Consider the following 13,666-nt stretch of genomic DNA (forward strand, 5'->3'; position numbering starts at 1 on the left):
TCTGGGAAAATTGTGTGTGTGTTGTGTCTGCGTGTGCCCCGGAACGGACTGGTGTCCTGCCCAGCATGTACCCTGCCTTGCGCCCATTGCTTGCTGGGATAGACTCCCCCATGACCCTGAACTGGATGAAGCGGTTAGAAAATGAATGGACTGATAGAATACCTTATTTACTTGGGGCACCATAGTGTTCAGTATTTCTCTTTATAAAGAAAAAACATACAGACTGGTCACTCTTTAAAGACATATACAGGTAGGTGTGCATATAAAACTCAAAGCTTGGACACTAAGAACATTCAACCGAACGTGCTCAATATACGTATTAAGTCTGCTGTATCCCCTCCTTCCAGAATCTCTGCTGCAGGCAAGATCCCTCAACATTTTGAGAAGGCACAATGGCATCTCATACTTCTTTCATAGGGAGGATACTCAGTTTGAAATCACTGAGAACAAATTGCCTATTGTAGGACTTAACTGTCCTCATTTCAAGGATATTTGATCACAGTATCTTCACACCCTTTTTAAATTCTTTTCAAAAGGAACATGCATGAAAAAACACTGTGCATTTCTTCTTTAATCACGGGGATTCCCAGAGGGAAAGTTTACTACACGCATATTTCATGCCAAATGTCACAACATAACCCAGGCAAATGGCAAACTGGTCACAGAGAATTATAGAACTGTTACAATGTAACATTGTAGGATAAAAACTAGTAAAAAACATTCATATTTTGTATGCTGTCGGACTTAATATATGTATATCTGTCAACTTCGATGTCACTGCAACAGGCAATAGAGATTTCCATCATGGGAACACTAAAGGACAATCTGAAATGTTACTTGCACATATGAACACTCAAAACAGCTTTACACAAACCCTAAAACATTTTACCAACTTGTTCTGGCAAATCAGAACGCTGCTCGACAGCCCAAGAGCTGGTGTGTCTGATTGTACACTTTTCCCACATGACACTCATTTAACCACCATCAGAGGCACCTGGGATGTTTTGACCATCAGCTCAGCAGATCCAAACCTTCCAGTTACCAACTCTCAACTCACTTGTCAACCTGTAATAAAGAAATTCACTCAGTTGCCTTGTATGTTTCTTGTGCAAACAGAGAAATAGAAAAGAACCATGGATTTATTTTGATGCCTTGTGGTTTTGTTTTCACGAGTGTGATTAAATGGAAATGTATGCGCTCCAAACTATGAATCCAGTGCCATCTTGTGTCTGTAAAACGCATCACGCTGCTATTATGTAATGTTTTTTTTAAAAAAACGTGTAGACCACAAGTAGACATGAGTCCTATTAAAAGTGTAGCACGTCGGAACTAATGGCAAGAGTCGATAAAGTCAATGGCTATAACTTTAAAAAGTGCTACAGGAACGCTTAGAAGCACACAGGCTTAACATTGTAACCCAAAATATTTCAAACGTTTATTGGAACAGTTTTGGACACACGAGAGAGAGAGATAAAAAAGACAAAATACTCTAAAGCTGAATTAAAATATAACCTTTAATCATTTTGACACTCAATAGAAATTTCTTTCGAGCTGTGCATATTTGTGCATGGGTCACTGGGCGCTCTCGCCACGCAAGTCACGAAAAGGCCCCTGGCAAGAGCTTAAGGAGTACTGTAAGTAGGCAGTTCATCTGGTGTGCGGCTCACTTGGAGCTGGTGTACTTGGTGACGGCCTTGGTGCCCTCGGACACGGCATGCTTGGCCAGCTCTCCGGGCAGCAGCAGGCGCACGGCGGTCTGGATCTCCCGGGAGGTGATGGTGGAGCGCTTGTTGTAGTGCGCCAGGCGGGACGCCTCGCCGGCGATGCGCTCGAAAATGTCATTAACAAACGAGTTCATGATGCCCATGGCTTTGGAGGAAATGCCAGTATCCGGGTGGACTTGCTTCAGCACTTTGTAGACGTAAATAGCGTAGCTCTCCTTCCTGGTCTTCCGCCGCTTCTTGTCTCCTTTCTTCTGCGTCTTCGTCACGGCCTTTTTCGATCCCTTTTTCGGTGCAGGTGCAGATTTTGCGGGCTCGGGCATGTTTGTTTTTCCTCTCCCTCTACAATTTTTTTATATACCTTCTTTAATCGCTTCTTTTTCTTTTAGAACCGCCAATAAAATGATCAATCCGCGCAGAAAAACAATGAAAAGGCAACGCCCTCGGAACCCTTATTTATAGGATCGCTATGCAAATACGCGTGTAAGCCAAGCAGCTTTTCATTCGTCTCTCCGGCCCCGTCAATCACACGTTTGGCCACATCAATTGGTTACGTCTTTGCTACAGTCTTTACCCAATAGGAGCGAAACACGGGGTATAAAGGATCAAAACCGTACTGTTTCCCTTTATATAACGCTAGAAAGCATCTGGAAGTAGGAGATTAGTTCAATTTGTTTTGCTTCTGTTGGAGTAGCCTTGTGATTCCCGCATCTGTTCCCAGACTATGTCCGGCAGGGGGAAGACCGGTGGTAAGGCCAGAGCAAAGGCGAAGTCCCGTTCCTCCAGGGCCGGGCTACAGTTCCCAGTGGGCCGTGTCCATCGGCTGCTGCGTAAGGGAAACTATGCCGAGCGGGTCGGCGCCGGGGCCCCGGTGTACCTGGCCGCGGTGCTGGAGTACCTGACCGCCGAGATCCTGGAGCTGGCCGGCAACGCCGCCCGGGACAACAAGAAGACCCGCATCATCCCCCGGCACCTGCAGCTGGCCGTCCGCAACGACGAGGAGCTGAACAAGCTGCTGGGCGGCGTGACCATCGCGCAGGGCGGCGTGCTGCCCAACATCCAGGCGGTGCTGCTGCCCAAGAAGACCGAGAAGCCGGCCAAGAGCAAGTAAAGGGGGCACTCTCGACCCCCCCACCCCGGACTCCGGATCCGAGAACAACCCCCCCCCCCCAAAGGCTCTTTTCAGAGCCGCCCACTTTTATTTAAAGAGCTTCTTTTTCGTTATTTAAATGGATGTAGACGAGACGAGAGAGCCCGGGGAGCCTAAACTGGTTTTGGGGCCTGGGTGAAACGGCTTGGTTTTTTTTACGCAGACTTGCTTGGCTTTGTAAGTCTCCCGTCTCGGTGTGATCGACCTCCACCACCCCCTCCCCCTTCGCACTACGTGACCGTCGTTGTCCCAAACGGGGAGCAGAGGTTTCGCAATAAGAAGGGGGGTCAAGCGTGGGAAGAGGCCGTGTCTCTTAATTTGTACAGATCTGGAGGGGTTGGGGCATCCGCCCGTGGCACGGTGCACCACCGCACTTAACCTGCTGGATCTGGATCTGAAAATTACAACGCGATGTTTTGTGGGGGGTGGCTTTTTTTTCCCCCCTTCTCCTATTTGTTTTTCTCTAATGCGTTTCTTCAGCTACCGTTTCTTAAAAAGAGAGAAGAGGCGAAAAACCCTGATAGACTTCTTCCAAAATGGTGGCGCATCCCTGCGGAAAACAAGCGAGGCGCTACGCAGATCCGCCGCCCGGACATCTGCCCTCTCTCCTGCGAGGCGAAGAGCGCAGCTGTTGGCGTTTTGACTGCTCGTAGTGTCGCCCTGCTCCGAGCACCCTGACGGGTTTGTCATGGTGCGCTTTTTTTCCCCCATCGGGTTTGTTTGAATGGTGGCTGGAGGGGGACGGGGGAGGTGTACCTTGGTGACGTTATGGCCCCATCATCTGTTTTACTGTGTCGATTTAATGTTGTAATATCAAGAAGCTTACAATGGTGTTTTATTTCGTAAATAAAAACGAAGCCGACATTTTGTGAAATTTTAAACGGACGGGGGGCTTATTTCGTGTGTTTTTTTTTTTATTTTGCCTCAGAAAAAGTCACTAAACCGCCGGGGTCCTCTTTTAGAGGAAGAAACAAAGAGTGCAACCAACGCATGCGCGCCAGCGCTGTAGTGTTCGTTTAAATGCCCGTCACCTTATCCTACATTGCTAAATTTGTTTACAACGGTACAAATCAAATGAGAGCATTAACCACAGTTCAGTCGTACTCCATCTGAGACCAGCATCCATATATATGTTGATTTTATCTCTAAGGGGCAGCTAACGAATCTTTTGGATTCTCACCATGTATGTTAATTTCACAAAAGCAGACTGAAATATTTCTGGTAAGCCTCACGCTGTACCTGCTTTGTTAAAACAACTACCAAAGAAACTCGAAAGGTATCACACACCGCTTTGCCAAAACAAAATGAGCAACACCATAAAGGGGGGGTCTGGTGGAGATGCTGCTGTGTTGTGATATTTTGAGAGCAGGCAATGCCGCTTCAGGGTTCAAGAGGACCAGAATATTGCAAAACCCTGTGAAATGTTTTATCGGCAGGTCTTCCTGGACACTAGTAACTGAAAATCAGTGGTGTCTTTTTATGATGGCTATTATCTCAGGACAAACTGAAGTGGGCACTGGACCTTTGATAAGTGATGACAAATACAGTTAGTTCAATAATTCCTCTAGTATCTTTATTAAGGATTTACCCAAACAAACCCATCAAACTATAAATGTGGATGTTAAAGCCAAAGCTTTCTACTTTCAAACGAATTATCTTGGACCGATTCTGTAGTTTCTCACGTACTGTGCAATGCAAACAACTTAAAAAAAAAACTTTCAGAACACATATCGTAAAATGTAGCAGATTAAACATGTATAACAATCTCAAAACTAATTTGGCTTTTTTTTAATATCGTAAGGGGAAAATATTGGAGCAGGTTGGGTGTTTCCTACAGGGGAAAAAAAAACAAACTTCTTGATTAAATTGTTTTCAAAATTTTAAAGGTAGATAATCATAAAAGATTCCCTTTCCAAATTAAGGATTTTACTTAATTCTACTTATATACAGCACAGTTTCAAACTTCACATTCTTTTAATTTTCTTATACTGATAATAAACGTGTAAAAGCAAGATGTTTTGGAAACATAAGTCAAACATGGTACAAAAACAAAATGTATCTCCTATAAATAAGCCTGGGAGAGCTCTTTAAAAGCCTTCATACCCAGCAAACACAGGAACACAAAGGTCTTCCCAATAATAACTGTTGTAAAGTGCTGAAGAGTTCAGGCAGCACAAATAGTGAGTGCTTGGCCTTTGTCCATCCATGTTGAAAACTTAAATTCTTTGATCTCACTCTTAGGAACAATATTTCCCAACTATACAATAAACCATTTAAATATCTACCAGCACAGCTCTCTCTCCTTAACCTCCCTGGTCTTCTCCATGTGGGTGGTCTCTGTCTGCCCTCGTCATGCTACCGGTCGGCACTCTGATCATGGTAGCCCTCAGTCTTCATGTCGTTCAGGCCCAGCTCCTCGTTTTGCTCGAAGGTTCGCTCGTACTTCTCTATCTTCATCTCGGGGTCTGGCTCGGGCGCGTACACATTCTACAGAAACAAATTATTTCCAAACCGTCGGACATGGGAAAAATGAGCTACGGTTTCATCCCCTTCTTACTTTGTACGCAGGCTGCGTTAAACAGCATCTTCAGAGGATGTTTACAAATGAGTAATGGATTTAAATTAACTTATGCTGTGGGGGAATATGATTGCAATTGCCAAAACCTGTCTCTGCGGTTAAATGTTCTATCAAGTCAGTTGTCAAAACTGGACAGCACCAGCATGCTACCTCACAAGGCAACAGAAATGTCACCTCTTAAAAACAGAATGCTGAATATGATGATTTTTACAAGTTTGGAGACCTGGTAGCTATTTAGAAACAGTACAACTATCAAATGGAGTTTTGTAACAAACTTTTGGGAGGGATGACAACAGCCAAGTTCAGTCAGCCTCAGCTGTCAGTAATTCATAATCACTCCTGCCATCATTTCCTCACTTAAAACATCATCAATACCAAACCTAATCCCCTTCTCTCCCTCGCATACATCTCCTGCAGCCCTCCTCCCCCTCTGCAGCTGCCCCTGGGTCTCTCCTCACTCTGCAGGGGGCCCCAGCCAGGCGGGTTAAGGCAAATTTTACTGGGACTAAAACACTCCACAAACCTTTCAATACACTTAATTCTTAGGTGTTCTTATTCCCAATGTAGAATTACTCTCCTTTAATATTAACAATGCCAAATACTCACATTCATTTAAATAATTTTCTGTAAACACCCTCACACTGCCAAGTACTTAAATTATCGAAATGGGATGTAAAATAGGTTTAGCCGAATTGAAATATTTAGAGCAATAGTGTCAGATCTACCTACTGTAAGGGTCAACATGGAACACACAAACAGTAGGTACACTTTCCAAGCCAGGTGCCACCGGCTTAGATAAATATTTCATGTGGGTTAATAACCAATGTTAACATTACCTGTAGATAGCTGTTCCCTGCAGGGTCATCAAGAATGATATGGGCCTCCATCTCTCCAGCAATGATCTAGAGAGAAAACACTTTGCACATCAACACAAAGCAAAGGACCGTCTTAAAGCAGAAAGGATTGACAAAGAGCACACAGTTCCCTTTCTATTTTACCTCCTTGAAAAACACAGATAAATATTGACTTATAATGAACAGAGTAATCACACACACAACTCAGTAATCACACACAACTGACAACACAAAATCTTTCCTTAGATGAGGAACATGTACAGCTGCAGAGGAAGCCCTCCTGTCACCTGGATTCGCTTTGTTTTCAAGCACACTGATCACAACAGCACCTTATCGTCTCCAGCTAAAAATATACTTGTGTAAAAGGCAACACTTTAAAAAGAACCCACCTGGTCGATCTTTTTGCCAAAAAGCTCCAGTTTCTTGGCTCTTTCTGGAGTGGAGCTGTCTCCACATGTGAAGGGGTTTTTATCGACAATCTAAAGAAAATGTAAAAAATTTGACAACTGAAATAGAGCAGCACAAAAAGGTTAATAGCATAAATGACTTTTTAAAATTGAATTATGTACACATTATGTCTTACACAATTCACAGTTCTGGTTTATTTTCAGAACACATTTCTAAGTCTAAATTAATTTTTCAAGACTGTGTTGTGAAGCTTTAAAATGATGCAGGATGGCCTCCATGATTAATAAAAACAAGTTTGACATTTTAACACTGTACGAAGAGACTTTGGCTTCTGATGCGAGAGGCTCACCACACCTTCCAGTCAAAACTAACACTCCTCTAAGGCATTAAAGGTGTGTCAGAAGCGCAAAACTGAATTATGGAAGGACAGGAAGGAGAAGCACATCTGCTTTCTTCCTGTGCAGCACAATAGTTACTTCAGCGGACAAGGCATAAAAAAAAAGAAATAACTGGCATTTCTAAACTGAGAGCTTAAAATAAACATTTGGGAAGGGAACTGTATCAGCCCGTGTAAGGGAATTGGTAAAGGGAACAAGTCAAAGAAGGTAACGCTGACAGGTGGAGCCATGGAGCCTTCTTCAGGTGTTAGGTGTCCGACCCTGTTCCTTTATAAAACAGCACGTGACAAAAGCGTTTCGGAGGACGACAGATGATAACTACTCCAGGACAGGGTGACGCAAGGTGCGTGGGCAGGCACTTACCAAGTCTTTGACGTCTTTGAGAAGCCCCTCCACAGTGGTGAACTTGCCCCCCACCGCGGCCATACCCAGCTCAAACTCCAGCTCGGGAATGTGGACGCCGCACGTCTCCGACTGCACTCGGCACACACACACATACAGAAGAGCAAGCTCAGGACACGAGGAGCACACAGTAATCCTGCATGCAAGGGTGAGCGGCTTCATGCATCACAGTGAAGTACACAACATCCAGGCACGTGCACTGGATCTGTCCCATGTCCAGATCTCTTTGACTAGTACGTTCACAAAAGGGTGTTGATGACATAAGCCAAATAAGCAAGATCCTAAACCATCCCACTGCCGTGCTTTCAAGGACAGTACAGCATGTTAATTTTACCCTCGGGGAATGGAAACAGTTCCGTCCCTCTTATTTTTCATAACTAACTTAAACCACAAAAGAAAAATGGACTCGCATTCACTCACAGTTCAGTTGATGTGAACTGAATGCATCTGTGTAAAAGAGCAGTAAAATAATAAAAGTGCTACAGGTTCAGTAGAGGGTTACCTAATGCAACACGTTGATGTAGCAGGCTTAACCTCCCAAGAGTCAGAGGCCCTAAGGAGCACATCGCTCCAATCGTCCTTTTGGGATTGACCCTCTGAAATAAAAGTCCGAGGATCTTACCTTGAGCAGGTCTCGGGACATGTCGGAGGGGTCTGTGAGGTGTAGTGTTATTCTAGTTCCCAGTTCTTCTGTTGCTCCACCTGATTTCACCTTTACAATGAAATGAATAATAGTGACTAATTTACAACAGTAAATGCACTGCAGGTAAAAGGCACCAAAGCAAAGAACTGGTTCCAGTCTCACATTCTGTGCCTACATCGCTCAAATCACCTCCCACGAGCCTTCTTAAAAATAAGCCAACACTGGCCTAAATTCATCATTAGAATAAACGTGGACTAGCCGAAGAAACAGGGCATCCAATCTCATATTCCGAGAAAATATAAACGTTGTAGGAAAAAGTAAATGATAGATACTTGGAGTAAGAATTAACTGTGATGGGCGATATCTTAAAATTAGTGAGAGAGCCTTACTTCATTGGTCCGATGTCCACAGCTGTCACAGTTGGTCGCCATAATAATCACTTCCTTGAAATGTGGAATTTCTAGCAAGACTGTTAAGGAAGAGACACCCAACGTTTTCAACCTGTCTTAACACAGGCTTTACTCGGAACAGTAAAAGAGTACAACTAGGGATAGAAATCCTGTATAGAAAGGGGTAACCCCAAGCACAGCTCAGGCTGCAAGTTCAGAGTCTTAGATCCAAGCTTTACTGATTTAATGAAATCAAAGATTGCCCTGACCTTTAACTTCTAATTGACCAGCTAGTCACCTGGTAAGCACTACAAGTTTAGAAAAAAATACAGGACTAAGACCCTAAGGATTATCTGTAGCAAATTACTAACTGTTTTTGACTATAGTTGTACTGTCAGCCATAGTGTAACAGGTACAATACTATGAAATTTACTGGTACATAGCAGTTTTCAGATCAGGTTCAAATTTGGAATTGCCAATTTTATCATTAAGCACTGCACCAGCTCAAAATATGTGAACTTTGTAGGTTAGTTTTTTTTATACAAAATCATGTGTTTGTCTGAGCAATCTGCCGCAAGTTAAACAAGGAACTATCGTCCTCGTTGAAAAACAGAATGTCTGGGCTACAGGGCAAGAACGCGTGTTCTGAATTACTGGCGCTGCTGGTTCAGCAACTTAAAAAGCATTTCAAGATCTCAGTTTTGCTTCTCAGAAGGATACGCACTAACTTCATATTAGTGGAGGCTGGAGCGTTGCACTCTGGGCAGTTGGTATCAAACTTCAAAACCTACAAAACAAAACAGACATCCAATAGCGTAATTCGTCACAATTTCCTAGATGAAAGCATAAGTACAATAAACTATTTTGTCAAAAATGATAAAGCAACACACACCTGCAGGTGCAGAGAAATAGCCTAAAAATGTACATATGTCACATGTAACAGTATTTAAATATAGAACATTTTTAAAGATGTGTGATCATATTTTAGCTTACAGCTGCTGAACAATATTACATCGCATCTTTGTGCATTTAAAAAATAAAATCAACACTACAGCCATCAAGGTACTGATGAAATTGTACAAGTACAGCAAGATGTCGCTGTTGGTTTCAAGAAAAACTCTGCCATTCTTATTTTGAGGGGGTGATGGCCTTGCTGGGTCAGGATTGTTTGGAATTGATGATGCATAGTTTACAGAATGCAACCCCTTGTCAAGTAACCTCACACACCTCGTTTCGCAAGGTTTCAATGTCATTTCCAGGTTTCTCCTCTTCATCGTCGTCGTCTGCCTGCAATAAAGTAAAAGTAATGTAAGTGTCTATTATCACTTACTATTTGAAAAAAAAAAAACTGCAAATCTGAACACCAGGCAGAATTCCAAAAATCCCAGCTCCACACAACCAGGTGCTCCTTACAGGAAACAGGCCCAGTGCCACAGAGCTGGGAAACTATATTGCCACCTCCAAATTACTTTCCAAACAACTTGACAGCATGACATCTCACCTTTAACCCCAACTGTATATCCTGTTGGGCTGTCCTCTTATAATGGGTGACGGTGAGTGCTTCATCTTTTTGTGGCACAAACGGGTTCTCCACAAAACTGTTCCCTGAAGGGTCATCAATTATCTAGACGACACAAAAATAACTAATTTCAATAACAAGGAGCAAAAACACATTACAAAATACTGCAAAAACGTTTTGCACAAGTCACAAAGAGCTGCATAGAATAAAGTCATACAGCATGTTCAGGTGATTGCGCACAAACCTTGTTTCTTCTCAGCTTTTTTTGAAACTGCTATACAGTCCATGTTCCCATGTAGGCATTCAGATTCACCTAATTTCAACGATCTATTATACCATCTCTTTAGAAAATAAACTACAGACACATTACAGGGAAGTATAAAGGGTCATTTCATATTTAGGACATTTTTAAAAACAATTTCTGGTGCGTTATCCATCTCTGTAAATCACAAACTGCAATTTACTTTTGGACATACTTAAGACTAAAATGCCACAGGATTGACGTCTGTGATATAATATTTTATATAAAAAACAGAATGAAAGTCAAGGATATTAAAATTATTAATGTTAATTATGTTAATACCTTACCATTATAAAATGGGTTACAGAGTGAAATTCAATCACCAAGCTCCCCAAGACAAAAATACCTCCAAATAAAACATTGCTACAGTTTTACCAGTCACTGAACCTCAAAACAGATGTTTTGCTATGGTCTTACTACATATTTTTTAATTGTTGAAAGATCAAATTAAAATAGATGAAAGCAACAATCATTCTCTTGTTTGCCAATTACTCATTACTTGCCTTTGACGATTTGAGACTGGTGGACCAAAATATAGGCAGAAAAAACAGGTTGTGGAAAACAGTCCTGCTCGTGAAAGCTACTCACCAGGGTAAAAGGACTTTCCACATCTTTCAACTTCTTCAGCTTCTCAATGAATTCATCTATTTTTGAGGCGACCTCTGGCGCTGTTGTCTTAAAGGAAATGACACAGAGTGTTTAAATGCACACAAACGTGTTTTAAAAGGGCAAAACAATGACAATTATAATAACTATGCGGGGTTGGGCAACACTGCACTAAGACTCAAAAAGGTTGAGAGGTGAAAAGGCAAGATTGTAAACGATCCTGCGGATATTATGATCACAACCTGCTCCAAAAGGACCGGTTTTAAAAAGAAAACCTCACAGAGGTGCATCAGGCTCAGTGTGAAAATTAAAGGTTTTCGTACCCTTTTACCAATTCTGCAGCAGGGGGTAAGAACGAAAGGGAGAGAAGAGAATATGGTACATTACACCAGTGCAGTTTGCGGGTTTACCTTTCTTGTGGGTTGGTCTTGCTCCAGTCCTGCCACTGCCCTGTCAATGAGACCCTCGATGGTGGACAGGGCTAGTAAAGTTACACAAAAGGGGCAAATCATTCAGGATGTGGAGCACTGGTTGATGCCATACAATCAGCATGCCAGCAACCTCTTTTGTAAGTATATACCGGTGCTGCCGTTATTCACCCCTTCACACAGCTCAGTGGTCTGTGTGGTCTCAATCAACTGATCTCATTTTTCTCTTTACATGGTACTGAGCATTTCCCAGGATATTGTGCACTCAAAACCGAAGTCACCTTCATTCATTTTAAAGGCTGCAAGGATACTCAAGCTTTTCACCACTATGAAGTACACGCACACGAAATTCTACGCACATTAAAAGGCAAGTAAAACTCCACAACTCTGACCTTACATTACAAAATGGAATGTATTCAAAGAGTCCCGTAAAATCATGCATCTTTTCGCTTTTAGTAAGCCACCTATTTTAACGTAATTATTATCATACATATATAAGACCATGCAAAACCTCGTAGTTCGGGATCACAGGACATGCCATACTCACCTCCCTTCTGTGTGAATGCTGGAATCTCGAAATCGAGCTCTGGGATCCGTGTTGTAGCACAGTCGGCTTTAACCACTTCACGGTTCATATCCTGCAGTTTAAAAAAACAAGAGCTCAGCTACCGCTGCAAAGAGCTAGTCATCATGTTTGCAGTCATTTTTTTCCGTAGATACATGATATTTCTTAAACATTAAATTTGCTTAAAAGGTAAAGTCCAGGATTATATATAATTCATCATCTTAATCCACATACCCCAATATAGCCACGTGTTTGCCTAACTCATTGTGGAAACTTTTATCTTACGGATACAGAATGCAATTCTAAATCGGTTTCTACACAGCCTCCCATTCAATAACACTCAGGGGAGAGACTTCTGATTTACTGCCTAAAACAAAAGAACCAAAGGAAATGTAAGACGTAATAGAAAATAAGGAGAAGGCTTACAACACATTTTACATTGCACACTAATGCATGTCACTTCTTGGGAGGCTGGGGATTGTTCATATCGTGCAATGAGTGGCATCTGCAGGCTTCAAGTAGGTTTAAAATGGAGATGCACCTGTTTCGATCGGACGAGGAGAGCGAATGACACCCCCTCCTCCTGGATGCGCCCGGCTGACTGGATTTCAGTGTTGGACCAGTTGCAGTTGGGACAAGTGAAGGAGCTGAGGATGACTTCTTTAAAGAACGGAATCTTCGTCAGCAGAAGGCGGGTGGTCCCCTGCAGGAGAAAAGGGACAAGCGTTTAAGTCAATACCTCCTGGTAAATGATTTACAATCCGCCCAAAGCGCTCGGTCAGGATGCATGACGCTTAAAAGTCGCTAAAGGAGCTCTATTAAATTGGCTGCAGCATGCTGTCTCTCTACCGCACTCCACAAAACCTGATAGCATGACAGCTCTTGCTTCGCACTATTTTAAGGAGCCGCAAGCATGTCTTTACATCTCCACTGCTGAGATTTTTGTTTAACTGCTCCGACCTTCAGTTTTGATTAATGAAAGAAAAAGGAGGGAGAGAAAACTGTACTATCCAACGGTGCACAGTTGGTACCTAAAATCACGTGTCGCTTGAACTTACAGTGATGGTACGACAACAAGCGACTAACCAAACCGAACACGGATGGAAAACAAAAGTTCGTCCCCCAACAGGGACACAAGTAAAAAAAAAACACTTTTATTTGTTTCTGTAAAAGAGGTCAAATATATTGAATGACTTGTGTCTGGGACTAGTGAACACTTAAAAAAAAAAGGTTCACGTTAACATACATTCTGATAACAGTTCATACACAGGCTCTCGATCTCCGTGGGCTGTTGGTCCTCGTCCTCCGCGCTTATCTCCTTAAAAACGACTCTTCCACCCCGCACTTCTTCTTCGGCGATTACAGACATTGTGCCTACACCGCAGTTTCGAGCACCTTAAGTAAAACAGAGAACGCCACCTGCTATTTTAAAGGCTGTGCCCTCGTAACTCCAGCGACTTCTAGACGTTTCCTAAGCTCGCTGCACAAACCACGTTGTTCCGCTTCACCCGGAAGTAATTTGTCCGCTGACCCCGCCCCACGTGTTATCTTTTTCATCTTGTCCATTGCAGTCAGCCCAGATGTGGCTAAATGCAATTTTCTGTAGGTGGGGGAGAGTGGTTCTTTGCCTGTCTACGTTAATGTTACGTTAACATTTGTCGTAGAAATTCTAATAAAACAAAGGATTCTTCGTATTTTGGGACG

General features: G+C 42.7%; 3 protein-coding genes across 3 annotated transcripts; 1 reads left to right on the plus strand and 2 right to left on the minus strand.

Moving 5' to 3' along the window:
- Positions 1-1,496: 1,496 nt before the first annotated feature.
- On the minus strand, positions 1,497-2,192 carry hist2h2l (histone 2, H2, like). The gene has a single exon (XM_088619109.1). The coding sequence runs from the start codon at positions 2,042-2,044 to the stop codon at positions 1,664-1,666; it is 381 nt and encodes a 126-aa protein (XP_088475235.1). The 5' UTR covers positions 2,045-2,192; the 3' UTR covers positions 1,497-1,663.
- A 101-nt stretch (positions 2,193-2,293) lies between these two features.
- On the plus strand, positions 2,294-3,756 carry h2ax1 (H2A.X variant histone family member 1). Its single transcript, XM_088619108.1, has one exon. The coding sequence runs from the start codon at positions 2,446-2,448 to the stop codon at positions 2,830-2,832; it is 387 nt and encodes a 128-aa protein (XP_088475234.1). The 5' UTR covers positions 2,294-2,445; the 3' UTR covers positions 2,833-3,756.
- A 666-nt stretch (positions 3,757-4,422) lies between these two features.
- On the minus strand, positions 4,423-13,480 carry zpr1 (ZPR1 zinc finger). Its single transcript, XM_088619107.1, has 14 exons — positions 13,209-13,480; positions 12,504-12,665; positions 11,945-12,035; positions 11,380-11,450; positions 10,952-11,038; positions 10,045-10,167; positions 9,771-9,830; positions 9,264-9,330; positions 8,544-8,614; positions 8,134-8,223; positions 7,473-7,583; positions 6,693-6,782; positions 6,286-6,351; positions 4,423-5,358 (listed from the first exon to the last, which is right to left on the minus strand). The coding sequence occupies exons 1-14, from the start codon at positions 13,329-13,331 to the stop codon at positions 5,227-5,229; spliced, it is 1,344 nt and encodes a 447-aa protein (XP_088475233.1). The 5' UTR covers positions 13,332-13,480; the 3' UTR covers positions 4,423-5,226.
- Positions 13,481-13,666: the final 186 nt, after the last annotated feature.

The sequence above is a fragment of the Lepisosteus platostomus genome, chromosome 25, assembly GCF_059453375.1.
Source record: "Lepisosteus platostomus isolate fLepPlt1 chromosome 25, fLepPlt1.hap1, whole genome shotgun sequence".
Lineage (NCBI taxonomy): Eukaryota > Metazoa > Chordata > Actinopteri > Semionotiformes > Lepisosteidae > Lepisosteus > Lepisosteus platostomus.